The 27,527-nt window shown below is 40.0% G+C and overlaps 1 protein-coding gene across 2 annotated transcripts in view; it reads right to left on the bottom strand.

Annotated features, from left to right (window-relative positions):
• Positions 1-27,527, bottom strand: part of SLAIN1 (SLAIN motif family member 1) — a 54,541-nt gene that overhangs the window by 25,552 nt on the left and 1,462 nt on the right. For both annotated transcript variants that reach the window (XM_074859451.1, XM_074859452.1), the window contains exon 2: positions 25,005-25,144. In XM_074859451.1, coding sequence (XP_074715552.1) covers positions 25,005-25,144 — 140 coding nt within the window. The remainder of the gene's footprint in view (positions 1-25,004; positions 25,145-27,527) is intronic.

Genomic DNA, 27,527 nt, shown 5'->3' on the forward strand with positions numbered 1-27,527 from the left:
ATAAAAAATGATGGAAAATTTCACATGAAACATCTGTGATGTGAACATCTACAGAGCTGTGTGGCTCAAAAGGAACCAAGCACCCTGAAAAACCACAGCATGTTGTACCATATCTAAAGCATTTTCTTTACTAACAGCAATTTCTCATTTAAGCTACATAAGGTACACAATTTCTAAACATATGTAGAAGCTTGTTTTTGAAAGTGAAGATGAAATTTGCTATTTAAATTAATGGCAATGGTCATAAGCTGGGACATGAGGTAAAAACCAGCATAAATTCTTATTATGTTGTTTTAAATTTGTGGGGTTACACTGATGTAAACAGGGATAGATCAAGTACAGGTCCTCTACTTGATGAATTAGATATACCTAGGACATTATATTAGCTAAGGATATCAGGGTTTCCAAGAAATCAGAAGAAGTACATGCACATTTTAAACACCTTCTATTCTCATAACTCCATGATGAAACTCAGTGAACTCAGTTTGCCAGAACAGGAACTTACTTTCACTCTAAGCAACACAAATAAAAAATATTTCTTTGCTATAGAGACAGAAAACAATAAAGTCATAAATAATTGTGTTGTAGTACTGATAAACATACTAATTTATAGGAGGCATTATCTAGCCTGCTTATCCACACACTTAAGTTTTATATAGGCCTTCAGGCCAGAGGCAAAAGTACTTTCTAAGCTCAAGCTAAAAATAAATTAAATTGCATATATGCAGACATTTGAATATGGGTACTAATTACACAGACTGAACAAAACCCCTTTTTTGAGCCAACATTGGAGGAATATTTACAACACTGTCAATCTAGCACAGCACTTTCCTGCCGACAGACTTTCTTTAGAGCAGGAAACACAAACCACTTCCCTGGTGCATTCTGCATACCTGCAGTTGTACAGCATTCATGCTTAAAAGCAAAATATCTGTCTCAGTAGTGAAATGCACAGTCCTGCATGGGAAACAGAAGTATTTCGTTAATCACTGGAGAATTTTAAGAGTGCAAGAAGGGAGTTCAAAACTCTCTCCTTACCGTAGATAAGAATGTCTAAACCAGCCAAGAGGTATCACCTCAGTGAGGCATATCGAGTATCTTCCTCCCAAAGCTAGGTATTTAACCTTCACTTTTGGTCCCTATAAAACAGTGATTCATAACCTGAAAACTACTCCTGCAGTCAGATGTACATCTGGGAACAGGTAAGTGTCTAACATGCTTGAAAAGACAGCCAGCAGAAGAGGAGATGAAGGCAGCTCCCACTACTCACTGAATAGTGACGTTGTTGGGACACTTGCTCAAGAAGGAAGTGTGGGCTCCTACTACTCACCAGCCTGAAGAGATTTACTGAGGTCCCTGGAAAACTCAGAGGTCCTCTAAGAACTTGAAACAATCTGAGGCAAAAGAGAGGTGCTAGAAACTCAACTGCAGTCAACATTGTGGTGTCCCCACCCAGGAACAGATCTTCAGGTAGCTAAGTTCTCAAAGTAAAGCCTAAGTAGATACTGTCTTTCAAGTACCTCAGTAGCTCCCAAACACAAGGACCTTAGAAGTACGTACAATCCTTAAGCCTACCTCATGGGGTGAGATGTTCAGCTTCTGTGCTCAAAAGAGAAGTACTAACATCTTCCAGGGTTTATTTGAACCCAGTGCTTCAAACCAGCAATGTTTTCTGCTCTAGTAACTGTAAGAGTTGAGTTTTACCTGTAAAACCAGAAGTTAGTCTGGGGCATGTACACATTCCTATCTTGTTGAATGTTATTGTACAGCAAACTTCTTGACTTTTCAAGCAGCACACTCCTAGTTCCAGACTCTCACAGCCATCAACCGTGGTCATCTCAACAGCTTGTTCCAGCACATATGGTTTCCTAACCACAGCTGTAGCTTCCTCAGCCATCTCACTAGTGGGAGAAACTTTGCCATCAGCTCAGAGCCACGCTTCATATGCTTAATGCACATTTTCAGTCACACTGAATCTGTCATTGCCCAAACTATGAACCCACACTGTCACACACAGCTCATAAAATGCTCTAGGGGCTTGCCTGCTGTTTCTGACCCTTGATTTCTTGGTCAAGACAGGCAAAGCACCCTCTCTTTCCAAACTGCAATGATAACAGAAACTCCCTAAGTGCGGATTGTACAAAGGGACTCCTTTCAAGAGCCAGTAAATAGGGGTCTCCAAAATACAATTTAGTGTACTCACCCTTGAACCTCCATAATTAGACTGTAACAACTGAACAAGTATATGCCAATGTTTTTCTTTGGTTTTGGTTTTCTACATTAAATCCCATGTCTTCAAGCTCTAGGTCAGTTAGTAAGAAACTACATAGCAATGAAATGGCTTCATTTGGTTCTTTTGCAAGAATGTAATTTCTCTACAGAATTCTAAGTTTTTACAATGGTTTTAAGAGTCAATATATACAGAATTGCCATGTAAAGTAAAAGATTAAATAGTTGTCTCATGCTACTTTAAAATAATAAAAAGCAATCAAGCTCAGCTTCAAATGTCTAATGAAAACAACTGCTGTTATAGTTTGGACTGTATTGGGTTTATGTGGCAGGGTTTTGGTAGCAGGGAGGCTGCAGAGGTGGCTTCTGTGAGAAGCTGCTAGAAGCTTCCCCCATGTCTGATACAGCTAATGCCAGCCGGCTGCAAGACTGACAGACTCAGCCTTGGCCAGCAGCGTGTCTATGATGGTGGTAGCATCTCTGGGATAACATATTTAAGAAGGGGGGAAAAAAAACCTGCTGCATAACAGCAGTCAGAAAAGAGGAGTGAGAATATTTGAGAGCAACAACCCTGCAGACACCAAGGTCAGTGGAGAAGGAGGGGGAGGAGGTGCTCCAGGCACCAGAGCAGAGATTCCCCTGCAGCGTGTGGTGCAGCCCATGGTGAGGCAGGCTGTGCCCCTGCAGCCCATGGAGGTTAATGGTGGAGCAGATCTCCACCTGCAGCCCGTGGAGAAGCCCACACCAGAGCAGGTGGATGCCCAAAGGAGGCTGTGACCCCATGGGAAGCCCGTGCTGGAGCAGGCTCCTGGCAGGCCCTGTGGCCCCATGGAGAGAGGAGCCCACGCTGGAGCGGGTTTGCTGGCAGGACTTGTGACCCCACGGGGGACCCATGCTGGAGCAGTTCATGAAGAACTGCATCCCATGGGAAGGACTGACATTGGAGAAGTTCATGGAGGACTGTCTCCCATGGGAGGGACTCCACGCTGGAGCAGGGGAAGAGTGTGAGGAGTCCTCCCTGAGGAGGAAGGAGCAGCAGAGACAACGTGTGATGAACTGACCGCAACCCCCATTCCCTGTCCCCCTGAGCTGCTTGGGGGGAGGAGGCAGAGAAAATCAGGAGTAAAGTTAAACCCAGGAAGAAGGAGGGGTGGGGGAAAGGTCTTTGAAGATTTGGTTTTATTCCTCATTATCCATTATCTATTATCTATTATTTTGACAGGCAATAAATAAAATTAATTTTCCCCAAATTGAGTCTGACTTGCCTGTGACGGTAACTAGTAAGTGATCTCTCCCTGCCCTTATCTTGACTCGTAAGCCTTCTGTTATATCTTCTCTCCCCTGTTCAGTTGAGGAGGAGGAGTGATTTGGTGGGCACCTCGTGTCCAGCCAGGGTCAACCCATCACATGGATACACAGTGATAGATCAGGAGGACCTGAGGAAATTAACAAAGATAGCCCACTTTTCTCTAAGCCTAAGAAAACTGAAAAACAGTGTTAGTTTAAGAGTATGTGACAACCTCAGTTTTAAGAGTATGTGAGAACTGGGAGTACCTGGAAAAATCCATTCACGTGAAGCAAATCCTTTGTGAAAAATTATTGATATAAAAGGATCTAATATTAGTGTAGAATGAGAACGCAGTTCAGTTGGAATGTTGGAATTGTATACCACTATTTGGTATACAGAGCTGCAACAATTCATATACCTCAAGAGCTGCCCTAGCAAAAACAGCATAGACCCCTTTTAATGGTGCAGTCAGAAAGCCTATCTAAATTGCAGTAGTTTCTAGGACTTTCAGCTAGTACAGCAAAGCAATGCAATCAGCAGTGGTGTCTGACATACTGCAGCTGGTGACAAAAATGTAGAACTAAGTAAGATTCAGGAATGACACACTTTGACATATTCCAGTTGTGCCAATGATTACCTATTGGTGTGAGCAGGGAAGATTTATATATTTTTCAAGACAGATCTACAACTACTGTATTTCAATGTAATTCAGTAAAAGGCTGACCTGAAAATTGTCTTCAAACACGTTACACACTGGAAAAATAACCACACTGCCTTCGAGCTGCAACGTGCTGAAGGGCAGAGAGGCTCTAACCACCATTCCATGACCCAACTTCGTCATAAAAATGATTTTATGACATCAAAATATTCAAAAGACTAGAAAGGAAATGGAACTGAGGGGTATGAACAACGTCCTACAAAACGACAAGAAAGGATATTGTGCCTTAGCTATGTGCTTTGGAGGGTTGGGTTTTCTGTTCTTTCTTGGGGTTTTTTTGGGGGGTTTTTTTTTGGGTGGGTTTTTTTTTTTTTAACGTGCCTTTTTTTTTTTTTAAGGAAAACTTTTTACTGAACAAGCTATACAAACACACACAGAGGTTTTGTGAAAAACGTAATTGTCTCAGCATTCATTTTTCCTTCTGTGTGCACAACTCTTCCTTGCATGCACAGGACCAAAAGCACATTTCCTGAGCAGAGGCAGTAGTAAAACTTGGCTTCCCAGCTTCCCTTTTTTGAGAAACTGGCCAAATATTATGCTGAAGCATTAAGCCCTAGGCATGACCTATGGTCCAAATGTCTCTTCCCTCCCCAGCTCCCACACTCAGCAAGTGGTATTTTATATAAACTGCCAGTCTGATGCATTTTCATTCTGTTTGGTGGATTCTTAACCAGAATCAATAAGCATACAAACTCTCATATTTCAGCTAGTTTGAATTAAGATATACCTTTCTGAGCAGAAGACTCATTCTCGTGTATGACTACATAAGGTAACCTGGAATAAAACACATAGCCCCAGATTCTTCTGCCAAACTATTAGCATTTCATTCATTCAGGAGAGTGTTTACCCCACTTAATTTTAGGAGCCTAAATAAGGAATTAGGAGCCTTCCAAAACAAGGAATTCTTACCAAAGGGAATTGTGAATGCAAAAATTTACATGGGAAAACTACACAAATTCACCAAAGAGGAATCCACCAAAGGTTAATAAATCACATCTAAATCAGAGTTCACAACTGGTTCAGTCTCTGAACTGGAAGTAAAGCTTGGAGGGTGTCAAGGCAGGCATGTATGCTATTTTCTCGTATTCTCACTCTCTTCCAGTATCTATTTATGGTCCTTTAAGATGCTCAATCCTGCATCACAGACACAATGAAGATGCTCTTATGTATAGACGTTGATCCGTGACCTACTCACCACAGGACACAATATACTCCAAGAGAAAGGACAGGGCATGATTCACCTCACCTCCACTTGAAAAGGACATGAGCTATGCCTGTTTGTCTGCACTGCCTACAAAGGCAGCCCACTGTGACTAGCTCCAATGCAGATCTCTGCATATATTAAAATGAAACTCACTCTGACAGCACTCATTACAGAGAACAACAAAAAGAGCTGAAAAACAAGATTTCAGAGACTGCATTCACAGAATCATTCAGGTTGGAAAAGACCCTTTGGATCATCGAGTCCAACCATCAGCCCTACTCTACAAAGTTCTCCCCTACACCATATCCCCCAACATCTCATCTAAACGAGCCTTAAACACATCCAGGGATGGTGACTCCACCACCTCCCTGAGCAGCCTATTCCACTGTCTAACCATTCTTTCTGTGAAAAATTTTTTCCTAGTGTCCAGTCTGAACCTTCCCTGTTGGAGTTTAAAGTCGTTCCCCCTTGTTCTGTCACTAACCACCTGTGAGACGAAACCAGCACCAACCTCTCTGCAATGTCCTTTCAGGTAGTTGTAGAGAGTGATGAGGTCTCCCCTCAGACTTCTCTTCCTCAAACTGAACAGTCCCAGCTCCCTCAATCTCTCCTCATAGGATTTGTTCTCCAGGCCCTTCACCAGCTTCATAGCCCTCCTCTGCACTCACTCCAGCACCTCAATATCCCTCTCGTATTCAGTTTTCCCCTTTTTCTAAGCAACTGAAAAAGACAACTCTTTTGCAGCGCTAGAGCATTGCAATGCTTGCATCCATCCTACTGAAACAGCTGTAGATATCCAATTAAAATTGTTGAACATCTTTCTCGGCAGCAGTTCCAGTTGAAAGGGAATCTTGCTACCTTCGTACAGGCTAATGCTTTGCCCCAGTCCTCCCCATGCCATCCTCTTGGTTGTACTGGTACACTGTACCAGCAAGTACAACCGTCCTTGCAAGACTTCATGCAAAATCAGATCAATTATCCAATCTGTATTAAAAAGACCTTTTTGTTAATTTATTTTTTTAAACAAGGAAGAGTTCCTCAATCCCCTTTACCAGGAAGATGGACCCCAGCTGTACCAGAGCATCTAAGGGAGAGGTGGAGAAGCAGAAAACAGCAGCAAGAAAGTGAGGCTGCTGAAGCCAACATTGCCTCCAAAAGAAATGTTTGTCATAGAACAGCCTCCATGATGCGTGTAAAGGCAGGTGAGATGAACTCTGTGTCTGACACTGATTGTTTGCTTACATATACAGTGCAGAGAAAAACAACAGCACTTTCATGCTATTTTAACAATTAGCAATGAAAAAGGGAACAAAATGGTAACCACCTTACAACGTCACTCAGAGGGTAAAGATCTATCACCATGGTGTGCAGAGAACGCACAGAAGGCTACAGAAACATCTTTCTCCACTTCTTGCTGTGCTAGGTGGATAGATGTCCTGCCTCTGCCAGTTCTGGCTGTAAATTATCAGGTCTCTCGTTAGGGTCATCCAGCATGTATTGACTGAAATGGGCAAGGAAGCCATCATCTAATCATCTCAGCTAGTAGATCTGAAGGGGCAGCAATTCCTGTAGGCACAAATGAAGTCAGAACAGGACATATGTCCCTGCCAAAAAGGCAGCAGGCTACATTCCCATGTAAAGGGACGAGAGGAAGACTCGACCACAGCAGTCTAAGATCATCTCATTCTAAATGTAGCAGATCCACAAGAGACTTTTAGGTTTGTTTATACCATACAGCAGAGCAGAGTGTCCAAGAGCCCTGAAGAAGCTCTGAGGTGGCCGGCGCATCTACCTAGAGAAAGGTATGACTGTGGCAAGAAATTAATGTCTCTTCCACAATCAAGCATACCCTCACCAGCAGCTAGCTGCACACAACCTGGTGGGTATAACTACTCTGGTCTCAAGTAGTTGAAATAACCTTGCAGAAAGCTCCACACCATACTAATTTAGGAGTGGTGGCAGTCCACTGCATGGCAAAATGTTAGATTTAAGCAGAGCTGTGTCTGAATTCATGACACATATACCACTTTAATATTGTTTGAGCAACATGATCAGCATGAATCACATTTTACTCACTGCCTGTCAATCCAAAGGGAAAACATTCTGGTTGGCACAATTTGTGAAATAGTTTACATTTTCCTTTATAAAACACAGGCCTATCATTGATTACACACACTCTACCTTGCAGTTGAGAAAGAGACATTCCTATCGTCTAATTTCATCATAAGCAAAATCTGAACTTCCATGCTCATTGCATAAGCATTGTAAAACTCATCCCAACCTTATTTTCCTTCTTGAATTCATTACCTTTGGTAACTGTTTTGTCTGTATTTCAGTGACAGTGTGATACAGCAAAATCCCGCAGGGTACTGTGGGAAGCATATTTTGCAATCACTCAGCACTGTTGTCAATGCTCCACTTGCCACGATACTCCACAAATACTAAAACCAACTAAATTTTGAATGGAAAACTGTATTTTTGTCCTTTTCTTTAAATGCTGGCTCTCAGGTCTGAAGCCTCTCCTCAGTCTGAAAAATTGCGTGCCTGGGTCTCAGGACATCTCTTGACTGCCTACTGCTTGCAGAGCCCTGATAACCTTTGTCTGCCATATAACTCATACCTTTTCAATCCCATGGACATTTTCTCTGCAGACCAGTATGACATATTCCCCCTAGGTCTGAAAGAGTCAAGGGAATGTCTGCAGATAAGCAGCAGCAAAGAGTATGCAGCTGCAGGAGCCACCTCCATAATTCAACACTTGCAGCATCATCATCAGAGATGCCTGCCCAGGATGCAGCTCTGGCACAGTAAAGTGTTGGTGACCAGCAGTTTGATAGCTCCCATGCTAGGTTATTAACAGCACAGTTCTGTGAAGCATGGCATTATCAAAAATAGGAGGACCTAAATCCGATTTCTCTGACTCAAAACTGCCATACTGTCATCATCTCTCAGACAGGTGCCTTTAACTGTAATGGGATCAACGACATGGAGGAGGAAGGAGGTGCAGTCTTGGCAACCCCACCCAAAATTAGGTTGTTCGTAGGGTTTGTATTTTACAGTTGTCCCTGTGCAAAGGTTATATACAGCTATATGCTGACCAGAATATACCCAGTTAATATTTCCTATTTCTGTATAAAATGTGTCCTTAGGTCACCAGTTTCACGTCTGCTGTAAACAAACAAAGAAAGTTTAAAGTCTAAAGCCACGCCCATAATCTAATCAAAATATTCACCAAAAATGCAAATTAAACTGCCTTAACAAGGAGAGGAGGCAGATTTCCTTGTGCCCCAGAAGCAGCACTTGTTGTCCCAGTACCAAATCACAAGATAGGTTGTTCTACTTTGAGATGTTATCAGAATTGATATTTTGAGAGACTCTGCAAATCACTTTACAGAAAGGATCTGGGGACCTGTAGTTCTACAACCCTTCCTGGACATGTCCCCTTGGGCATGTCCCCTGGGGCATGCTGTGCCCTCTTAACTCACCACTCTCACTAGCCAAGATTCTGGATCAATGAAGAGAAAAGCCTAGTATCATATATAAGCTTAATAATGCATGTTGGGGCAGAGGGTTTTCTTGTAATATGGACCCATGATTATAAATCTGTGCACTTAAGTAAGCATCCTAAAAAGTATCTGGTGGTAAAGCTGACTTAGCGAAATCTGGCCTGCCACTTCTTTGGACATGGTTATCAATTATTCAAGAGCAGGCTTTCAATCTACTAATCCATCTGGTACACCATATTGGGTATGTGACTCTTGTTACAGGTCCTCCTCTTCCCTAGCCACACAGCTCTGTCCCTTGGGACTACCCTTACATGTGGAGTTTGCTTCAGCATCCAAGGGGAAGGAGAAGGAGTTTCATGTCCCCTATTCACAGCAGGGCTTCATCCACCATTGTACAAGTCACATAGGTGCAGTGAAAATCTTTTTCAGTTGCAGTAAAATCTGGTGAAGGTAAATTCATTTTTGGACAGTCCTCAGTTACATTACTTCTTGAACTAGTACTTATGACAATGGTGCTTTTCTTGGGCATCTCTCAGCTCAAAGATACTTGTTTCCCCAAACCACTCTAACACACATCCACTTGATTCTTTGAATTACTTAATAAAGACCAAGTAAGCCTGCTGGTGCAGGGGTATTTTGCCAATACAGTACAGTAGGACCTGTAAATGACTCTTACATCTCTGAAGAAAGTTATTCTTTACAAAACAGTCTACAAGCATTGCCATGAACTAAAGAATTTGTATCAATACAAGGAAAACTTTCCAAACAAACATGTACATACCAGGGACATCTGTCAAAGCAGGTCATGGATTCACATGTTTTCACATTCTTCATGCACAAAACTACGCTGCATTCACATCTCCAGCACAGACCTGACCTTCCCAACACTTGTGCAATACCATGTGTAGCTCTAAGTGGCATCTAAGCAAGCATTGCAAAGTCCTCCTCAAGCAAAATCTCTGACTATGGGGAATCAACCTCCAGAGTTTTAAACAATTTGTACTCATCACTGCCAGCCAAATCAAGAGCATAAATTTACTATATTTTCAGTCACATGGGAACCAATAAATACTGAATCTCAGCTTATCATTTTTTAACCTCAAATATAAAGCAGCAGACTCCTCTCAAAGTTCTGACACTTATCCCGGACAGTATACAATTAGTAGGTGAAATACCTTAGGGAACTAACATAAGGACAATGCAAAAACCACAAGGAAGTCAGACTTACAGTGATTTCAATAGGTTTTGGATCAACACGGTGACAGGATCAACTCTTAGGTTCTACTTACATTTTGATAACACAGCAAGGAGGGGTGAGAGGTCTTTTGCGTGTCTGTATATGCTCTGTATACAAGCGTACCCTTCAAGGCTACTAAGAACATGAGAAGCTTTTATCTTGTCAGCAACCTGCTTTCTACATAGCAAAAAAGTACAGGTCTCCTGTATTTTCTTAACTGTAGTCTGAGAAGGGGTCCTATTTTCAAACCAGTTAACCTAACAGGCTTTTTTTGTGCAGAAATAAATCTCCCTAATCTCCTGCAACTGTACATTAGACGTCTCCAGTTTAATCAGCCAAAAGCAGTTTTAAAACCCCAATGATAGCAGTGCATCCACTCTTTCGGAAATGCTGTTTTCATCACTTAGAGAACAGCAGCTGCTTTGTGATATCTTGGGTCTTTGTGTCTTTGTACTGGTAGGTCTAAGATCATCAGTGCCATCGTATTTATCTTCCTGTGCATTCAGTAGAGGAGCTGAGTCATTACAATCACAGGATTCCCACAGAACTCTGCAGGACAGGCTCCCTTTCTGCAGCTTTGGTCTCAGGAGTTGAACAAAAGATGGGAGGAGACCATAGTAAAAGCATCATTCCAGAAAAAAAATTAAAATAAAATCACATCAACTAAAACTCTTCACAAATATTTATTAATTAGGGCAAACATTCAACCACAGTGTAACCAAATTTATTTTAAAAAAGAAACAAACCATGTTGAAAGGATTATTTTAGAGAATAAACCAGATTTTTTTAATAGAGATTTCAAGAAGGGCTCAGCTGCCATCCACAAAATTGAGGAAGATGAAGGGTGCCTTCGCCCTTTCACTCTGTAAGTCTACGCTTAGGGGATTCCTCTAGGGTGAGGAGCAAGACTACTCATCCCTTCTCTGCTTGATTTAAAGAACAGGTATTAGCTCAAGTCTCCTTGCAGATCAGACCTGAGCTACTACAGTAGGTGCTCTCATGCTCTTCTGCTGTAGACGTCCTATTCCTTTAGTCTATTCATTAGACTAGAGCAAAACAAAAAAAAAAAGACTATTATCTAGTGGTTAGTGCACTACTTCAGAGAAGGTAGCTAGGGTGTTGCTCCAGTTAATAAAAAGAGAACTTCATTTCTACATGCCATGCAGGATGTATGACAGTTCTCCTAACTGGACATGTGCTATACTGCTGACCAGATATGCTAGCAACAGTTTGCATCGAAGACCAAAATTTTTGCTCAGGAGAAGGGTGGCTGGAAGAAAAATACAGCTAATTACATTTCCTAAATTTAAAATTTCTGGTAGCATACATAATTCTTTTTTCTTTTGTACCTTACCATCTCCAAGGAAGGTAAGCATAAAGGGTAAGGGATCCATTCTGTAAATAACAGACTCATAGAAGGACAATTTCCCATCCTTCTCCTAACAGTATAGGACCATAACTACCTACCAGGTGAAATTCAAATATATGTGTCTGTTGAGATATAACTCTCTTGATAATTTATCATAATGCAAGAAAGATAAAATAATTCAAACATTAAGCCTAAACTGTGTTTTTTTCTAACCTTACTGGTTAGTCCTGAATTTCCCCTGCATCCAAGAAACACCCATAAACACATTATAGTTCTCCCTACGACTGTATCTACTTGCCATCTTTATTCACACATTAAACCTCTGGCAGGAGGGTTTTGCAAGAGAGCCTGTCCACGGTTTCTGATTCTGACACCCTGTTGCAAGATGGTAGACTTCTTTTTCTTTGCATAAGCATACCTGCTGCCTATATTGAATCAGACTGGAAAAGCTCAAAACAAGGTCAAACGCAGCAGTTACCCTCCAGGACCCCTGTGGCTTTTGGATAAATATAGCGGGTGGCACAGTTATATGCTTATTATGAGAAGTGTTAACACTATTACCCAAAGTAGAAAAAAGATACAAAACCCTTCAAAAATAAAAATACTGTAAAATAGGTTTTTCATACTTCTAAAACACCAAACAGGGAAAAAATGATGAAATTTTAGGATTAAGAAAAGTTCTCCTAGAGGTTTACGTGACTGACAAATATAATAAAGTATTCAGAATACTTAGCCTTGCGTAGAATTAAGGTTCAACACCAACCTAGAGTCAAATTAAGAAGTACTAACCAAACAGTTACTCCTAGGAAAATGGGTAAAATATAGATGCTCGATATAGATACCACTACCATTATCATTACTGTCATGGGGGTCAGGGCTTCTGCGATGACAATTTTTAGCCTAAGCAGACTAGTCTCTTCAGACTCCTTAGAGAAAGACTGATTTCTCCTGGCACTAACTCAGAGCATATTCCTAAATTTAAGCTCCCATGGGGTGATTTCTGGCATCTCAAGAGAGACTCCCTAAGTAAACTTTGCCTTGCGAGCACCTCCCAGAGGTATCTAACACTGCAGCAAGAATTGTACAAGCATTTAACAAAAAGGCAATCCTTGCTCCTTGCAAACAAGTAACATAGGTATAAGGTGACAGAGAAGGAGAGAGGTGTATAACATTATCAACCAAGAGTACAGTACAACAGGGAATGGCACAAGAGACAGGAGTCAAGGCACACAAGTTGCAGAAGCACCATCAATACCATTATTACACCACTGCAACATCCTTCTGCCCATGTATTGTCAGGGTAAAACGCACTCTACAGTATCTTTTAAGTGTTTCCACCACCAGAACCTGTCATGTCCACAGGAAGCAGAAATGGGCTTGGACAACATAGTTTGAAATATTTCTTTAAGCTTCTCCACAAAAACCATTTTGTTTCTTCCAAGTAATGATCTCAGATTTATCAGCTCCCACACACACCAAAAATAACAAAAACTTTTTTGGACTAAGTCCAACACAAGAACATATGTGCCTACTTCCAAATTGAAATTTATTTTTTTATTTATAAATAAAGATCCATTTGTGATTACAGTGAAGTACTTCACACCCAGTGTTTCAAAAGACATTAAGAAACAACCATGAGGCACTCTTAATGTTGGCTGTATAACTGCTACACATGAAGCAGAAATGACGAAAAAGAAAACTGGTGACATGGAGGAACAGTCTGAAGCAATGATTCCCTCCATGACTCCATCCTGCCCTATTTCGTGCTGGCCTACAAATTGCCCCTTCCTTTCCTGTGGGTTGGGAAGGAGGAACAAAGAGCATTAAGAAGGTTTGCTAGTGTTTCACTGAGCTACTTGAAGGACATGGTGGACTTCTAGAAAGGACGGACCTTAAGGCGTCAGGACACTAAGCCCAGTCCTCTGTATTTGCAGGCAACAACACAACAGATGACTGAGTTGCTACCACACACACACTGCAGGCTACAAAGTCCTTCCCTGCACCTGTAACAGACTTAAGACATGTTATGAAGAAAAAACTGCCTGAAGTCAAAAATCACAAATACATCAAGTGCCAAATAACTCTAAAATTTTTTAAAAAAGATATGCTACCAGTCAGATGCAAATTCTTAAGACTTAATACTCAATCCTGCTCTTTTACTAAGGCTATACTGTGGTAGTACCTTGAGCCCAACGAAACTGTAATTATATGAGCCACTCCTGAAGGATAAAACAAATGACAGCCCCTAGCCCTAACAGCTTACATTCATTTCTGACACAAATCTTTACATGGTTTTCAAGTGACTTTAAAAGAAGTGGCAAGCAGTAAATGCTGCCTAAAGTCTGTTCATGTGCTAAAAATATGCAAGTGCAAGTTATCTTGCATGACTTATTTTCTTGTGTGCTGGTAACTTTTCAGTGACATGATAGCTCCAATATAAAGCACGTACTGAATTTCTTCGTATGTAAGAAGCAACTCTAAATAGAAAGGACAAAATATTGAATATATACTAGTGTAGGACGCATGAAAAATCCTGGGAGCCATATGCCAACATGCTAATAATTTAAAAGCTAAAGCCTAAAGCTACATCCAGAATTAGTTTGAAAATAATTCCAAGTTTTCCTTCCAAAACTCTTAAAATAATTCCTTCAAATTAACAGATTACATATTAAAGTCACCTGCACAATAATCATTGCAGATGTATCATTGAAGACATTAATGCAATTTCATTACCAATAAAACCAATGTTTATTAAAAAAATGTTACGACACGAACACATATCCCTAAGAAGAAAAAGAAATCAACCTTCTTTCTTAGGATTGTTTCAGGCATTCACTACTAGCCCGCAGATGTTTCCTCTGAGTGTCTACAATGTCCACAAGTAAGTTTTGCACCTAAGCTCTGCTTACAGTCAATGGAGATCTACAGCTCAATTCAGCTGCCTACATGTAGGCACCTTGCGCCATTTAGACTTCTGCTCAAGGCATTTCAAATGCATCAGTGCTGACAACCAAACCTAGCCCTGTCTTTCTATTGGCTATAATGAAAATTTAAATACTGCTTGTGTGAAGGTATGCCAGAAGATGGCTTGTTCTCTTTGTCCAGAAGTGAAGGTAACTGGATGCAACACGAGGAACTACAGACCGGATACGAGATGGTGTTCATCGTAACAAGGAACAGATTGTGAAGCTGCTAAAAGTGACTGACAGTGAGCAAGGGATGGCCAGGTCTCACAGGGGGCTGAACTGGGGGTTACTGGAGAAACAGCCAAACATCACAGGCAGCTGCAAGGGAGCACCAGGGACCTTTTGGGGAGCGGTGTCTTGCCCACCAGTGTCTTGGTAACCTGATACGTGACACCATGTAAGGTAGAGACAACCTAAGTAACAGAAATAACAAATCTGGGTACAGATTTAGCAAAACTGGGACTAACAGGGAAAGGGAATTAGGGACAAGTTGCTTATTCAGGAGGAGACGAGGGCAAAGAAAGTGAGAGATCATGATGAATGGGTAACGAACACACATGGGAAGTAAGAGAAGGGGGATGAGAAGGGCCAACCATGTGCAAACACCTGCTGGTCAGGCCACTGGTGTGAGCCAGCCCAGCACTTGATCAGTGTCTTTCTACTTCTTACTGAAATCTAACTATTTTCCTCCACAGAGAGTGTTCTCTGTGCCACATGTGAGTGCACAAACGCACACGTGTGTGTGAGAGATTCCAGCAAGCTTCAAACCATGCTAGCCAGCGAGCAGGACACGAGGTCTGGGAACCTGCTACCAAGCAACTATAGGGCTACAGGCTTGACACTGGAGCACTCTGGGTCTAGGCCAGCTAACAGAGGTCCATATGAGTACGCATGTGAGATGCCAACAAACATCAAGTCAGACTAGCCAGTGAATAGGACCAGAGGTTTGGGGGCTGGATACCACAGGGACAATGGATCTAGGGGTCAGCTACCAGGGAGTGTGGGTCAGGGGCCCAACACTGGAGCGACCATAGGTCTGGGCCAGCACCAGAGAGACCCACATGACTGCAAATTTGTAAGTGTGGGTATGAGATCTGCTAGCAAGACTCAGTCTTACAACTGGCTGGACATGGGAACAGGGAACTGCAACAGTCTCACATCTAGTGGACCAGAGAGGAGGAATCTCCTGGGTCTAAGACTCCACCAACTTCAGCTCTGGAGAAACAGATCGCTGTTCTCCCTTGCGTCTTGAAGTCCACTGGATTTGGCCACTCTAAACACATCTCATATGCTTACACAGCTTCACTTAAACACGTACAGTCTGGAGAAGAGCCCACCGTTCAGCACAAAACAGCAGGGACATGGTTCAGTTGTCTAAAACCAAACTGTAATGACATTTGAGGTGCTCCAGCTGGTCCAGTTTAAGTGAGGCTGTTGTGCAGGTCCTGTATCATACCCATCTGCCCCATCTAGTTATCTCAAGGACCAAAGAACATGTCAAATTACACTTAGGATCCTTGTTAAGACAAAGTAATCACAGCCAAAGTGATTGTGCTGTTAAATTAGGTATACCAGACACATGCCTAAAACTAGGTGAAATAAATCTGGGACATAGCATGTTCTATGAATTCACATAACAAATGCCCGAGACCCAAGGACAAGGTACTTACAGTCAGACACAACAGAAACAGCTCCATGTCTGCCTCTCGTAACTACTGAGACACAAAAAAATCTTTCCAAGGGAGATTCAGTCACCCAGATTTTCCTCTGTGATTCAGATGCAACACAAAGCAATATCCCATGTATCTCAGTTAAGACTAATGGGCACATACTATAGTATTTACACCAACTATTTCACCAGTGTATGGACTATGGCACAACATTTTTGTGCCTATCATATAAAGATTCGGATCAGCTACTAGCATGTGAAAACACCAAAAAAATCCCAAAGTGTTCTGTGTATCACCATTCTGGAGAATGAACTTAGGCACTTAAACAAATGATTATGAGCAAGGTCTGAAGTGCCATGACTGAAGAAATAGGAAACAATGAGAAACCATCTCTGAATGAAAGACATCAGGGCTATTCTTGCAGAATGAAGAGTGTATTCAAGCCTTGTTAAAAGTATAAAGGAATACTGCCATCTAACTCCTTCCGATGTTAAGTACTCCAAAGTTTTATCTAACTAGTGGAGAGAAATTAGTATCTCCAGACAACTGCTTAAGAATGGAGTAAGACAGGTTGATGTATTGCCCTGTGGCTTCTTCACAGTCAACAGACAGCTAGTTTTTCCCAGGCATCTAACTTAAATTACTATAGTTAGGTGAAACTATTCATATCCTTTAGTACCAAAACCAGCTCTCTAGTTACAAATCCATATCATACTTAGTCAGAAACAATCTGTCTTCCAGCAGCTGCAGACAAAACTAAGTGAGAAGAAAAATTAACTGATCTTCTGTTCTGTGCAGCAGAGGATACAACTCATCAACTCTTCTAGTGGAATTTATCTGACTGCATGAGGACACCTTCGCCAAAGTTAGCCACCTCTACCTCCGTGTAACCCTTTTAGAAATGTGCATTTCAAGGTAAAAGTTATCTCACCCTGAATTAATATAGCACAGGTAGGAAGATCAACATTGGTACTACATAATGGTGGAAGACAGGTGAATACAAGAGAAGCTGGCTTTCCTTCCAAAAGTGGGAAAACTTATTTGTTCGAAGTCAGAATGCATTTGCAATGACCCTCTGAGGTAGGGAGGGGCACGCAGGGCTGATGATGCTCAGCCATCTGCTCTCAAGAAAAAAGCTCTCCCCAAGTACTGTTTTCATACAGATTTGCCTGGTGTTACAAAGTGCGTTCAATCTCATCCACCTGTGTGGACTAAGTTTACGGGTACTTTACATTGTAGAAATGGTGACGGTGGTCCAAATTCACCAGTGAATGTGATCCAATACCTCTTTTGTCTTGGTTTACATGACTCTTATTGTGGTAACACAATAAAATAAATAAATTTTAAACATTTATAAAATAAATAAAACAATGAAATAAATAAATAATGTCTACATATCAGCTCAATGTCACTTTAAAAATCAGTTGTTACACCACGTCAGTTTTCTGTAACATCTCATAGCCAAATACTTCAATCAAAATAAAATACTCAAGAACATGTTGAAGTATATTCTGTGGCTTATCTTCTTATGATTCTTTAAAATTAGTAAAAACGTAATCTTTAAATTACTGAAAATGCTTTTCAGAACAAGAATTACCTAGGTTTCAGCTTTTTTTGCTGACAAAAGCAATTTTTTGTCCCACAGGCATACTAATACTACTTTTCTCCCTCAGACTTCTCAGAAGCATGAAGCTTTTAATGAAGTATTCTTTTACAGTGTTTGATCAAGCCACATTCAAAGACTTTAAGAATGGCTTAGTGACCCCACCAAAAGTGAATATTCCACAAGAAAACGTTTTCTGTAATTATAAATTTTACAAATATATCCCATTCTAGAAGTAAAATCAAGAAAACAGTATTTGAGGGGAGGCTCTTGAAAGCAAAATTATATAAAACGCTCAGGAATTTAATGTTTATAAACTCCTATGTCTCTATCATCTGTATGAATTTATCTTCTGTCTTGAAACATAAAAAAAGATCAAGCAAATCTGTGAATGCCTATGCCTCAAGTATTCAAATTACAGCTTACTGACTGTATTTCAATATCAGGTAGAATCAAAAGAGTTTTATTTTATTATAAGAATTTTTCCATGATGACTAGGTAAAAGCAAATTCACAGAGACAAAGATGGCACTAACTTCCTGTAACTCCATTTTCAGTGTTTAAGGCAGTAAGAACAAAGTCACAGCATCCAGTTTACCAAGTAGGACACTACCCAACTCTATTCTGGTAGTCAGAGCCACATGAAACAGTCAGCTCCTTCAGTGTGTGCATATACAAATTACTGGTGTAAATGTTGTATTTCCATGAAATTTGAACAGAGATATGCTGGATGTGGAACACTTGGTAAAGCAAGTGCAGATAATCAACTTTTCTAATATATTAAAATGCAAGGTCTGCTGCCAAGCAGAAAGACTGGCATATTTACAGGACTGTGGACCAGAGGTAACCAACCAAAAGATACTTAGGGGTCATGACATAAAACAGTCTGAACAAAAGCTTTCCAAAAGATGCAATAATATTAAGGCAAGAACCAAAGTGCTCCCTTAAAGTGAAAACACAGAAATAAACATTTTAGTAAAGGAGCAGCGCTACCTCTATATACCACATGGGGGAGGCTCGCCTACATTCTGAAATGTTATTCCCAGCTCTCTTCTGCAGATATCAAAAATAGGCAGCGAAAGAAAGTCAGCATGTAAGACAAAAGCTGTAACAATAATTTGGGGACTAGCAAACAACGAGCAGGACACATAGACTATCAGGAACAAAAATGAAATGAGAGCTTCCAGAACAGCCCAGTTTTGAAAAGATCCTCTTTTCCATCAAAAAAATATCTTCAGAGGATAAGTTTTCAAGTGCCCCCAGGTCCATTAATAAAACCTAGGTTTCTTTTTAATTTCTATCCAGGAAAGCACCTGCATAATTTGGAAATAAAACCAGTGATAGTACTCTGCTAGATAACACTGATTTTATTTTAGCGTTAGGTCTCAGGGATGTTGCTACTACTATTGCTTTTAGACATATGCTGCATTACAGACTTTGAGCCTATATTGAAAACTTATGTTATTATTTTAAATAAGTCTACCGAAATCCTCACATAAAATTTCATAGTTTCTAGCTGTTTAACCACTCATGATGAGTTGATAATCCTAGCTCAGTGGTTAGCATGGGTTAATAGAGCACTTATATTCTAGAATGAGATGGGCATCTTCTCAACTGAGGTAAGATCCAACACCATCTCTCTACCACACATTACATAGACTTCAGAATTCAGCATCTTCTTGTAAGTGTAATGACAACCAGGAATCAATTCTAAGAAAATATTTAATTATGAGCTGCACACAATCAATCCACAAACAGAAAACTAAATTCTTAAATGGTATGTATATTCTAATTTAATAAAAAGTAGAAGTCATACCTAAGAGCTGTATTAAAAAGGCAAGAGATAACTGTGACTTGAATAAAAAGTGAAGTGTCTGATCTTCTATGCATTTGCTGCCATAAGGGTTTTCAACCAAATATTTCTATCTTGAAGTTTACTCGCAAAGTAGAAATGCTGCAGTGGTAGAGAGAAATATTCTGTTTGAAATGCAAGTAGACTATCAAACCCAAGTTTTTCCCAGTTGAAATATACAAATCATCCTCAGCAGCTGTGTTAGAAAATCCAGTGATATCAGCATTTGCAAATCCTCTAAGAACTGCTTGGAGTTATGCAGCTGTTACAACAGGTTACATCAAATAAAGCTAATAGGAAATAACTCCTGTGCATGTGTATGTGCGCTCCGAGCACTAAGTTTGTACTGCAGCAGAAGACAGCTATGCATCCTGCCCTCTGACATGCTGCATTCCCCAAAAGGTGCTCAGATGCTGATAGGAATTACAGTTGCTCATCACCTTTTATTATCAGAAACATATGCAGAAAAAAATCAAATCAGTCGTGCCACTTCTTTCATTCCTTCTAGAGCTTTAGAAATTTTATTATTTATGATGGCAACAACAATCCAATTATCTGCAAGCTTCAGCACATTATCATTTGCTACCCCAAAAGCATTTTACATAAAACTTTAATTTTCATTACATATGAAAAATAAGGATGAGAAAGTTGTATTAAATCTTATTAATCCAGTCCTCAGTGCTATAACATACATCTCTGATGCATCAATGGCCAGGAAATAAACTTAAATCCATTTTAGAATTAAAAAAAACCCACCCTGCACTGGGTGCAGCACTGGATCCAGCTCAAGCATACAAAATAAAAGCTTTCATCCATTTACAGAATTTTCTGTTTGCTTCTGCTGTTAACAGACTAGAGTGTAAAAGTTCCCTATGACAGCAATTCTTAACAGTTGATGAAATGTATTTTATATCTTAAAGACTTCAAAGTAAATGACTTCATTATGAAACCTTGGGAAGGGAAAGTGAATTAGGAGAATAGGACAGAACCTGGCCTCTTTGTGTAAGCAACAAGTTACATATACAGGTAAAATATTCTACCTGGGGCCCTACCAGCTCTAAGATTTTTTTTTTTTTACAGGTAAAGATAATATAGTACTGTCAAATTACATCTCTTTCTTCCCCCCCTAGTTTTTCTGGGTATATGTTTGGACATAACTGACATGTGACACTGAAATCCAGCACAATAAAGGCTAAAATTTCACTGATAAGATTCTTTGGTTTTGTGAAATCATAAGCAATTGGAGAGAAACTACAATGGATCTGTTTCACAACATACTTTACCATCCACAGATGACATAACAGGATTAATCCTGAAGTACATTATTCATTTTAAGAAACGAAGCAGAGTTTAATCTTAAGACTATAAATTACTGCAGCTAACTGCAAAACCTACAGACTTCTGCTACCTACTCTTTTTAAGCATCCGAAGCAGCATTTCGGAATAAGAACTCATCTAAGCCAAACTCTGAATCTATATTCTCCAAGAAAGAGGAGTTTTCTGTCTGGAAAGCTGAATTGGATGAGATACGCTTTGAAGCCCTGCATAAAAGCTGAGCTCCTACAGACAGACTCCTTGGTAAGCCTCTTAACTCCTCAGTTTATCCACCTGTCTCCTCCAGAGCATTTTACAGAAGCGAATCTATACAGGGTATCTTTAGCCAGAGTGTCAATCAACACCCTTTCATCAATTTCAGAGGATTTATACCCATCTGCACCAGCCAGGAAGTTTACACATCACATCTCTCTGGTCACTGGGCTTAATACTGACATGTCCCAACATCTCCAAGTACTACCAAGAAAATACAGAAAAAGCTCCACTACACTGTTTAAGACTGTTATGTGGCCCTGTGGATTTGAATAACCTGAAGAAATAAAATAGACAGCAAGATTAAAAACCAAAGGGAGAGGGAACTGACCGTACAGTAGATAGAACTACTGTAAAGAAAACCAACCAGAAAGGTTTCAAACAAAAGATGACTGAAGAAGAGCAAAAAGAAAGAAGTGATACAGGTCAGGCCATGGAGGAAGAAAAAACAAAACACAAGTATTACCTCAACACTGTAATTGCTCATGGAAAACAGGAACCATTCCAAACAAAAATCTTATCATAGGAGGTTACATTTAACTTTCATCCTCCTTACAGTTAGCATGCTTAATCCACAGAAACAGGACTTGCAACAAGCCTAGTTCATTATAAACACAATAGAAGTTTTACCTACTTAGTGGTAGACCAAAGGAATGTTGAGAAGCTGGTCCAAGTTCTCACAGCGGTTCACAGAAGAACCACCTGCTGAGGACCATCACTGTGCTTATACCCTTAAAAATTTATGCCAAGATGAAATCTTACTTCCACCATGAAATACTTAAAACAGTCATTTTCACTAGAAAAATAAACAGGCTGGTGAGCACAACAAGGTGAAAAGTAGAATAGCATTATTCAAGTGATCCTCCAGCCTGAAAGACCACAAGTCATTGTATTATTTCATTACCTAGGACTGCTTTGGCAGAAGTCTCTCACAAGACCTTTAGCCTTGGTATGAGCTAGCCTGCTGCTGGGATATTTCAGACAACTAATACTTTTATGAAAATCAGAGGATAATGTAATAAGGAAAATTTACATGAGCAGGAATAAATGAGCACAGATTTAAAAATCTGAAGAGGAGAACAGGAATTAGTTAAAACTCAGAAAAATAGCCTGACAAAATTTACTTCTTTTGGCTCACACCGCTCTGTATGCATTTATTCAGATATGCTGACTTTGCAGAGAAAAATCAATTTTTACAGCTTTTTATTTCTATGTGCACTATAGCGCCTAAAGAACTACGACAATCTAACCTGGATTAATTTTTGGCTAATGCACCATGGACAAAATTACTAAGCAAATTCTACCTACAAACAAGCCATTTCAGAAATCACACATTGGTATATTATAAATGTTTTTTGACTACACATTTAATAATTCTCAAGTACTTCAGTGTCACCATTGGCTCAGTGCCAAACAGAAGAGGCACAACAGATTTCAAAATCCCTCTAAAATGCCCTTGCAAGGCATATGGCTAAAACAGGAAAACACTGTCCAATTTACAAGTACAATGTTTGAAACTTTAGTACCAGAAAGGAAAAATGCCATTCTTAGTGAGTCACTTCTAAAATTAGGATAAAATTATGTGTACGTGTTTATACACATATACTTACTGACAGAGTGCACTGCAAAACAAAAGCCAGGAAAGCCAGGTTACAGAAGGTTTGTTGTACTTTTAAGACAGGATTATTAGATCCTTAGAAATACCTCACATCTGGTTTCAAAACTGAGGAAGACATAAATATAGTGAAACCAACTTCTACAAAGTTAGGGTAAGATATACGACATTTGCTTATTACGTCTTATCTGTAAAAGGTATAGGCGATAAAAAAATCTTTAGAAATAAGAGTTAATCAGGTCTAACTGAATTACTAATGAAAACAATTTTAGCATAGAATTGCTGCAGTAGAAACACAAATCCATTCCCTTCTTGAACATACTGCTCCCATAATGAGTTTTATACATGGTATATAATTTCTCAGAAACTTTTTACAGAGCCCAGGAAATTCATGAACCAATCGCGAGTAGAACATATGGATCAAAGCAACTCATTGGCAACATAACTCTGTGACATATGTCACTTGCTGTGACTTCTTCACAGAGAGAAATTGAACTGATAACCATAGAGTGATTTAAATTTGAAAGAATAAATTTACCTTTAATTTGCCTATTAAATTTCAGTAATACCTTGTAAAGAAAAAATAGGTCACGCACTCCTCTGGCTTGTTTCTATATTCACATTATGGGCCTGATTAAGTTGCCCATACCTAGATGCACTTGCCCATCTGAGAGGCCCTTGGGAGGCCAAGATATCATCAAAGGAATGACAGATAAGACACGGGACCTAAGGAAGGTCTGTGTCCATCCTGAGTGGAAACCAGGGGAACCGAGGCCATCTCAAATAGCACTAGATGCCTACACGGGGAACCTAAATGGAGCTTCTACACCAGATTCAGCTCCAGACTGGGATGCCCTACACCACACAGACATACCTTCAGATGAGACCAGATGGGAGCAGAGGGCCAAGCACCCATTACTGTCAGTGGACTCGAGAGCTGTTGACTTCATTCTACAGCCAACACCTACACCTTGTCACCTGAGCAGCTCCCCTGATTCTTCTCAATGGGACAAAACACCCACTGACTGCCAAGCACGGACACCCACTCATGCTACAGACACCTGAACTTAGGTGTCCAAATCACGAGTCAAATTCTGCCCTAAAGCTAGGTGGGATGATTAGCAACAAAGGAACCACAGTTTGGCCAACCTAACTTCAGGCAAATGAGCTCAACTAAATATTGCTAGGACAGTAATCATTGTAGGATCTTTTATAGTCAATGTAAAGGGACAGATGCCTTCAGAGACTGATTCAGTTAAAAGCCTGATTTTGTATAAGACTAATCCACAGCTACCCATATCCTCCAAAGCGTATAGGAACATGCTCAATCTCTCTTAATGACAGCTGTAGCTAGCTTATACAACCATATGCTCATATTGTCATTAGCTTTGTTTCCTTCTCCTGTCATCTTCCTATATTGTTCATTTGCTTCTTCTTTCCTAGTGAGTTATAAACCTTAAGGTAATATCCTACCTTAATCACTTTCTTCAACAACACTTATTACAATCTTAATGGGACCCTAGGTGGTGAAAAAGTAAAAATAATGCTGGCTGATATTTATTTAGAACACCATTTGGCACACCCAGATATAACTCTACAAGTTCACTGGCACTGAACTGTCATCAGATCGATCCTGGTACTTTGAGACTGAGAGCCCAACAAAGCAGTGCTAGCAGTGAAGTTACAGCTCTTCTTGGTCTGTCCTGTACTTAGCAAAGTCCTGATACTACATTAGATGTGGACAAATAGACCTTTAAAATTTTATAGCGCCATGATAATTTTGGCTTTACAAAAAACCAAAAGCACTGTTTTTCAAATCTCAACAGAGATACCAAGAGTAAAGTTAGCATCAGAGTTTTCTTGCCAAGAGATACACTATTTTAAGCAATAGATGAAAACTGCCAAGTTTAAAAGACACAAGCTATGCAGGGGAAGAAAAGGATAACAAAGGAGGAGAAGACTTTTAAAAATGCATGATCAGAAAAAAAAATTCAAACAATTGTTAGCATTTATGTATTGGAGGAAGACTTGCGTACATTGGAAAAAACTGCTTGTCTGTCATTTGTAAAGCTTGTTAAATTGTGAAAATCACCAAACACTAGTGAAATGCCAGACCAAAAATGCTGACTTACTAGTAAAGGAATTCAAAGAATAAGATTACCTTGTTCCAATCTAAAGCATAGCGAACGTTTTGCAGCCTCTATCTCAGGACTCGGATGATCCAGAACACGCCTGCACCACTGCAGAGGACTCAGGGATTTCTCTTGAGGAGTGAGAGTCTTGGTAGGCAAGACGTACAACCTTAAGCAAAATACGCAAAAATATCAGCAAGATATGTAATACTTAAAAGTTTACTTTTATATTCTCACTTTCCTGCCCACTAATAATTTATAACAGTGCAAAGGCCTGCAATATGGTATTCTAATAACAAAAGATATTCCAAAGTAGAAGAGTTTACACTAGTTTTCTTCTTCCCTCCTCAGAAAAATAGGTGGCAAAATATGAACTCTACATATCTGGCACGTCAAAACAAAGTTGAAGTATATTTCTCATAAAAATCTTGCATCTCATCATTACCACTGTCTGAATTTCAGCAGTGCCCAAAGTTCAAATGCCTTAGGTGCTATAGACACACCAAAAATGCTACCAGTTTTCCCTTTTATATTTATCTTTACTGGAGCTTAGATAATTTCAGTATTTAATTTTACATTTAAGTCACAATTTCATTGTTATCTATTCACTCTTTTACATATAACAATCAGGTTGTCAGTGCTGATTATAATTTAATTTTCATACACAGTATCTTCTCCCAGATGAACCAAATGTTATACAAGTCAGATTTTTAAAGATTAGAAAACATTTGGTGAGAAACAATAAAAATCCAATTTCAATATTCAACTCCAGAAGAAAAAAATATGCAAGAAAAGTTAGTGTATATGTGCTATTCTCAGACAAGAGTAGGCAACTAATCAGATGGTCAAGCACATTAGGAAGCCAGGTATCAAAGCAGATTTTACAGGGAAATTCTTGAAGCTGGGATCTGCATGGCTGCTGTTGTCCTTGCAGATTAGCGGACACAAGCTGATGTTGGTTCACCTGGGAGAGCACAAATCTCCCGGGAACTATTCTTGGCCGCTGGAGACGGCTCGCAGCTCCCTGGCCTGACCACTTCTGATCCAAGGGGCTGCAGACAGTCAGAGGCAGATCCTCAGGCACCAGAAAAACACTCCATGGGCTGCAAAGGAATCTGGCCTTGCAGACAGGGGGTGCAAAAGGCAAGACCAAAAAAAGAAAAAAAAAAAAAAGGATTGAGCTCCTCAGGGGACCACTAACAGGTAGCAGCAGCCTTTTTACCTTCAGGGTTTTGGCTCAACAGCTATCCAAGTCCCCTGAGAGCAACTGCTCTCCAGGGTCTGCTCAATGTTTTGGTGTGGTTTTTTTTTTTTTTTTTCCTTTGAAGTCAATCAGCACTCTCTGTCCAGCTCACAAAGAATAAATATCCTCACTGCAATTGCTATCTCTCTTGGCAATCCCAGCAGAGATCAACTATTGAATTTCTCTGAGGAGAGGACTCATTTCCCCGACTTCCTGCAGTGCCTGGCTACACATTTAAAAAATGATACCGAGAAAAACGAAAAGAAAGAAAAAAAGCTGTCAGCTTTCCTGTTAACCTGCAGAAGTGCTTCAAAAGCTAAACATCTGACTGATGAATTCTCAGTGATCAGATCTCTGTGTAAAAAGCTGAACAGCAAAAAAAAGGTTCTGACTTGTCTGCAATGATGCCAATTCTGGTGGGTTTGCTACTGCAATTAAAAAAAAAAAAAAAAAGCAAAGGTATTTAAGACCTAAAATTACTAATCAACAACTAGGCTGCTGGTCCTTGGCTTTCCAGACAGCAGTTTGCTTTAAAGACTGACATTACAGAAAAGCCCCAAGCAGTTGGCATCACACTGCTGACCTTTCGTGGACAACGTCAGACATATAGCCTTGAACGAAAAACGTTCAACAGCTAAAACAACTCACTCTTAGAGGAATAGATCTGTTAAGAAATCCCTGTTACCAAATTCCTCCTGTGGACACATATGTGTGTGACATGAAGATAAGTTTTGGCCCCCAAAAAGCATTTAGGATTGCTTCCAGGGGGCAAATCAAATAGGAAACTCTACTGAGGCACATCAGATAACACTGTATTGCCCTGAAATACACACAGGGAAAACACTTTGTTTAAACAGGCTAGGATCAAACAAATTCGTTATTCCTTTATGTGAAGGAAAGCTAGGGGTTAGGACCGAGGTAAAATCTGATTCAAATCGGGATCAACAACCCCGTAACAGCCCTGCGCAGACTAACGGCACACAATGAAACACACTGACAAAAATTTCCGTACAATTTGTTGATGATTCTCAAAAAAGCAATTTTTGGAAACTGCAGCGTGGCCTTATTTGTACCACGAAGTACACGCAGCCATCATTCAATAAATATTTATGATATTTGGATTAGTTTTTAAACCCTTTCTCTGCTACCAAAAATAAGGATGTTTACACGTATCACAGCTGCATTTTACTGTATTTTATTCTCAGCTGATGCAAACTTCAGCTCGATTTAAAAACTAACCACATAAAAAAACTACAGTGAAGCTTTGATAGATACTTAAAACAGTTATTTAAATATGGATAATATACAT

Source organism: Strix uralensis, chromosome 2 (assembly GCF_047716275.1).
Source record: "Strix uralensis isolate ZFMK-TIS-50842 chromosome 2, bStrUra1, whole genome shotgun sequence".
NCBI classification, from domain to species: domain Eukaryota; kingdom Metazoa; phylum Chordata; class Aves; order Strigiformes; family Strigidae; genus Strix; species Strix uralensis.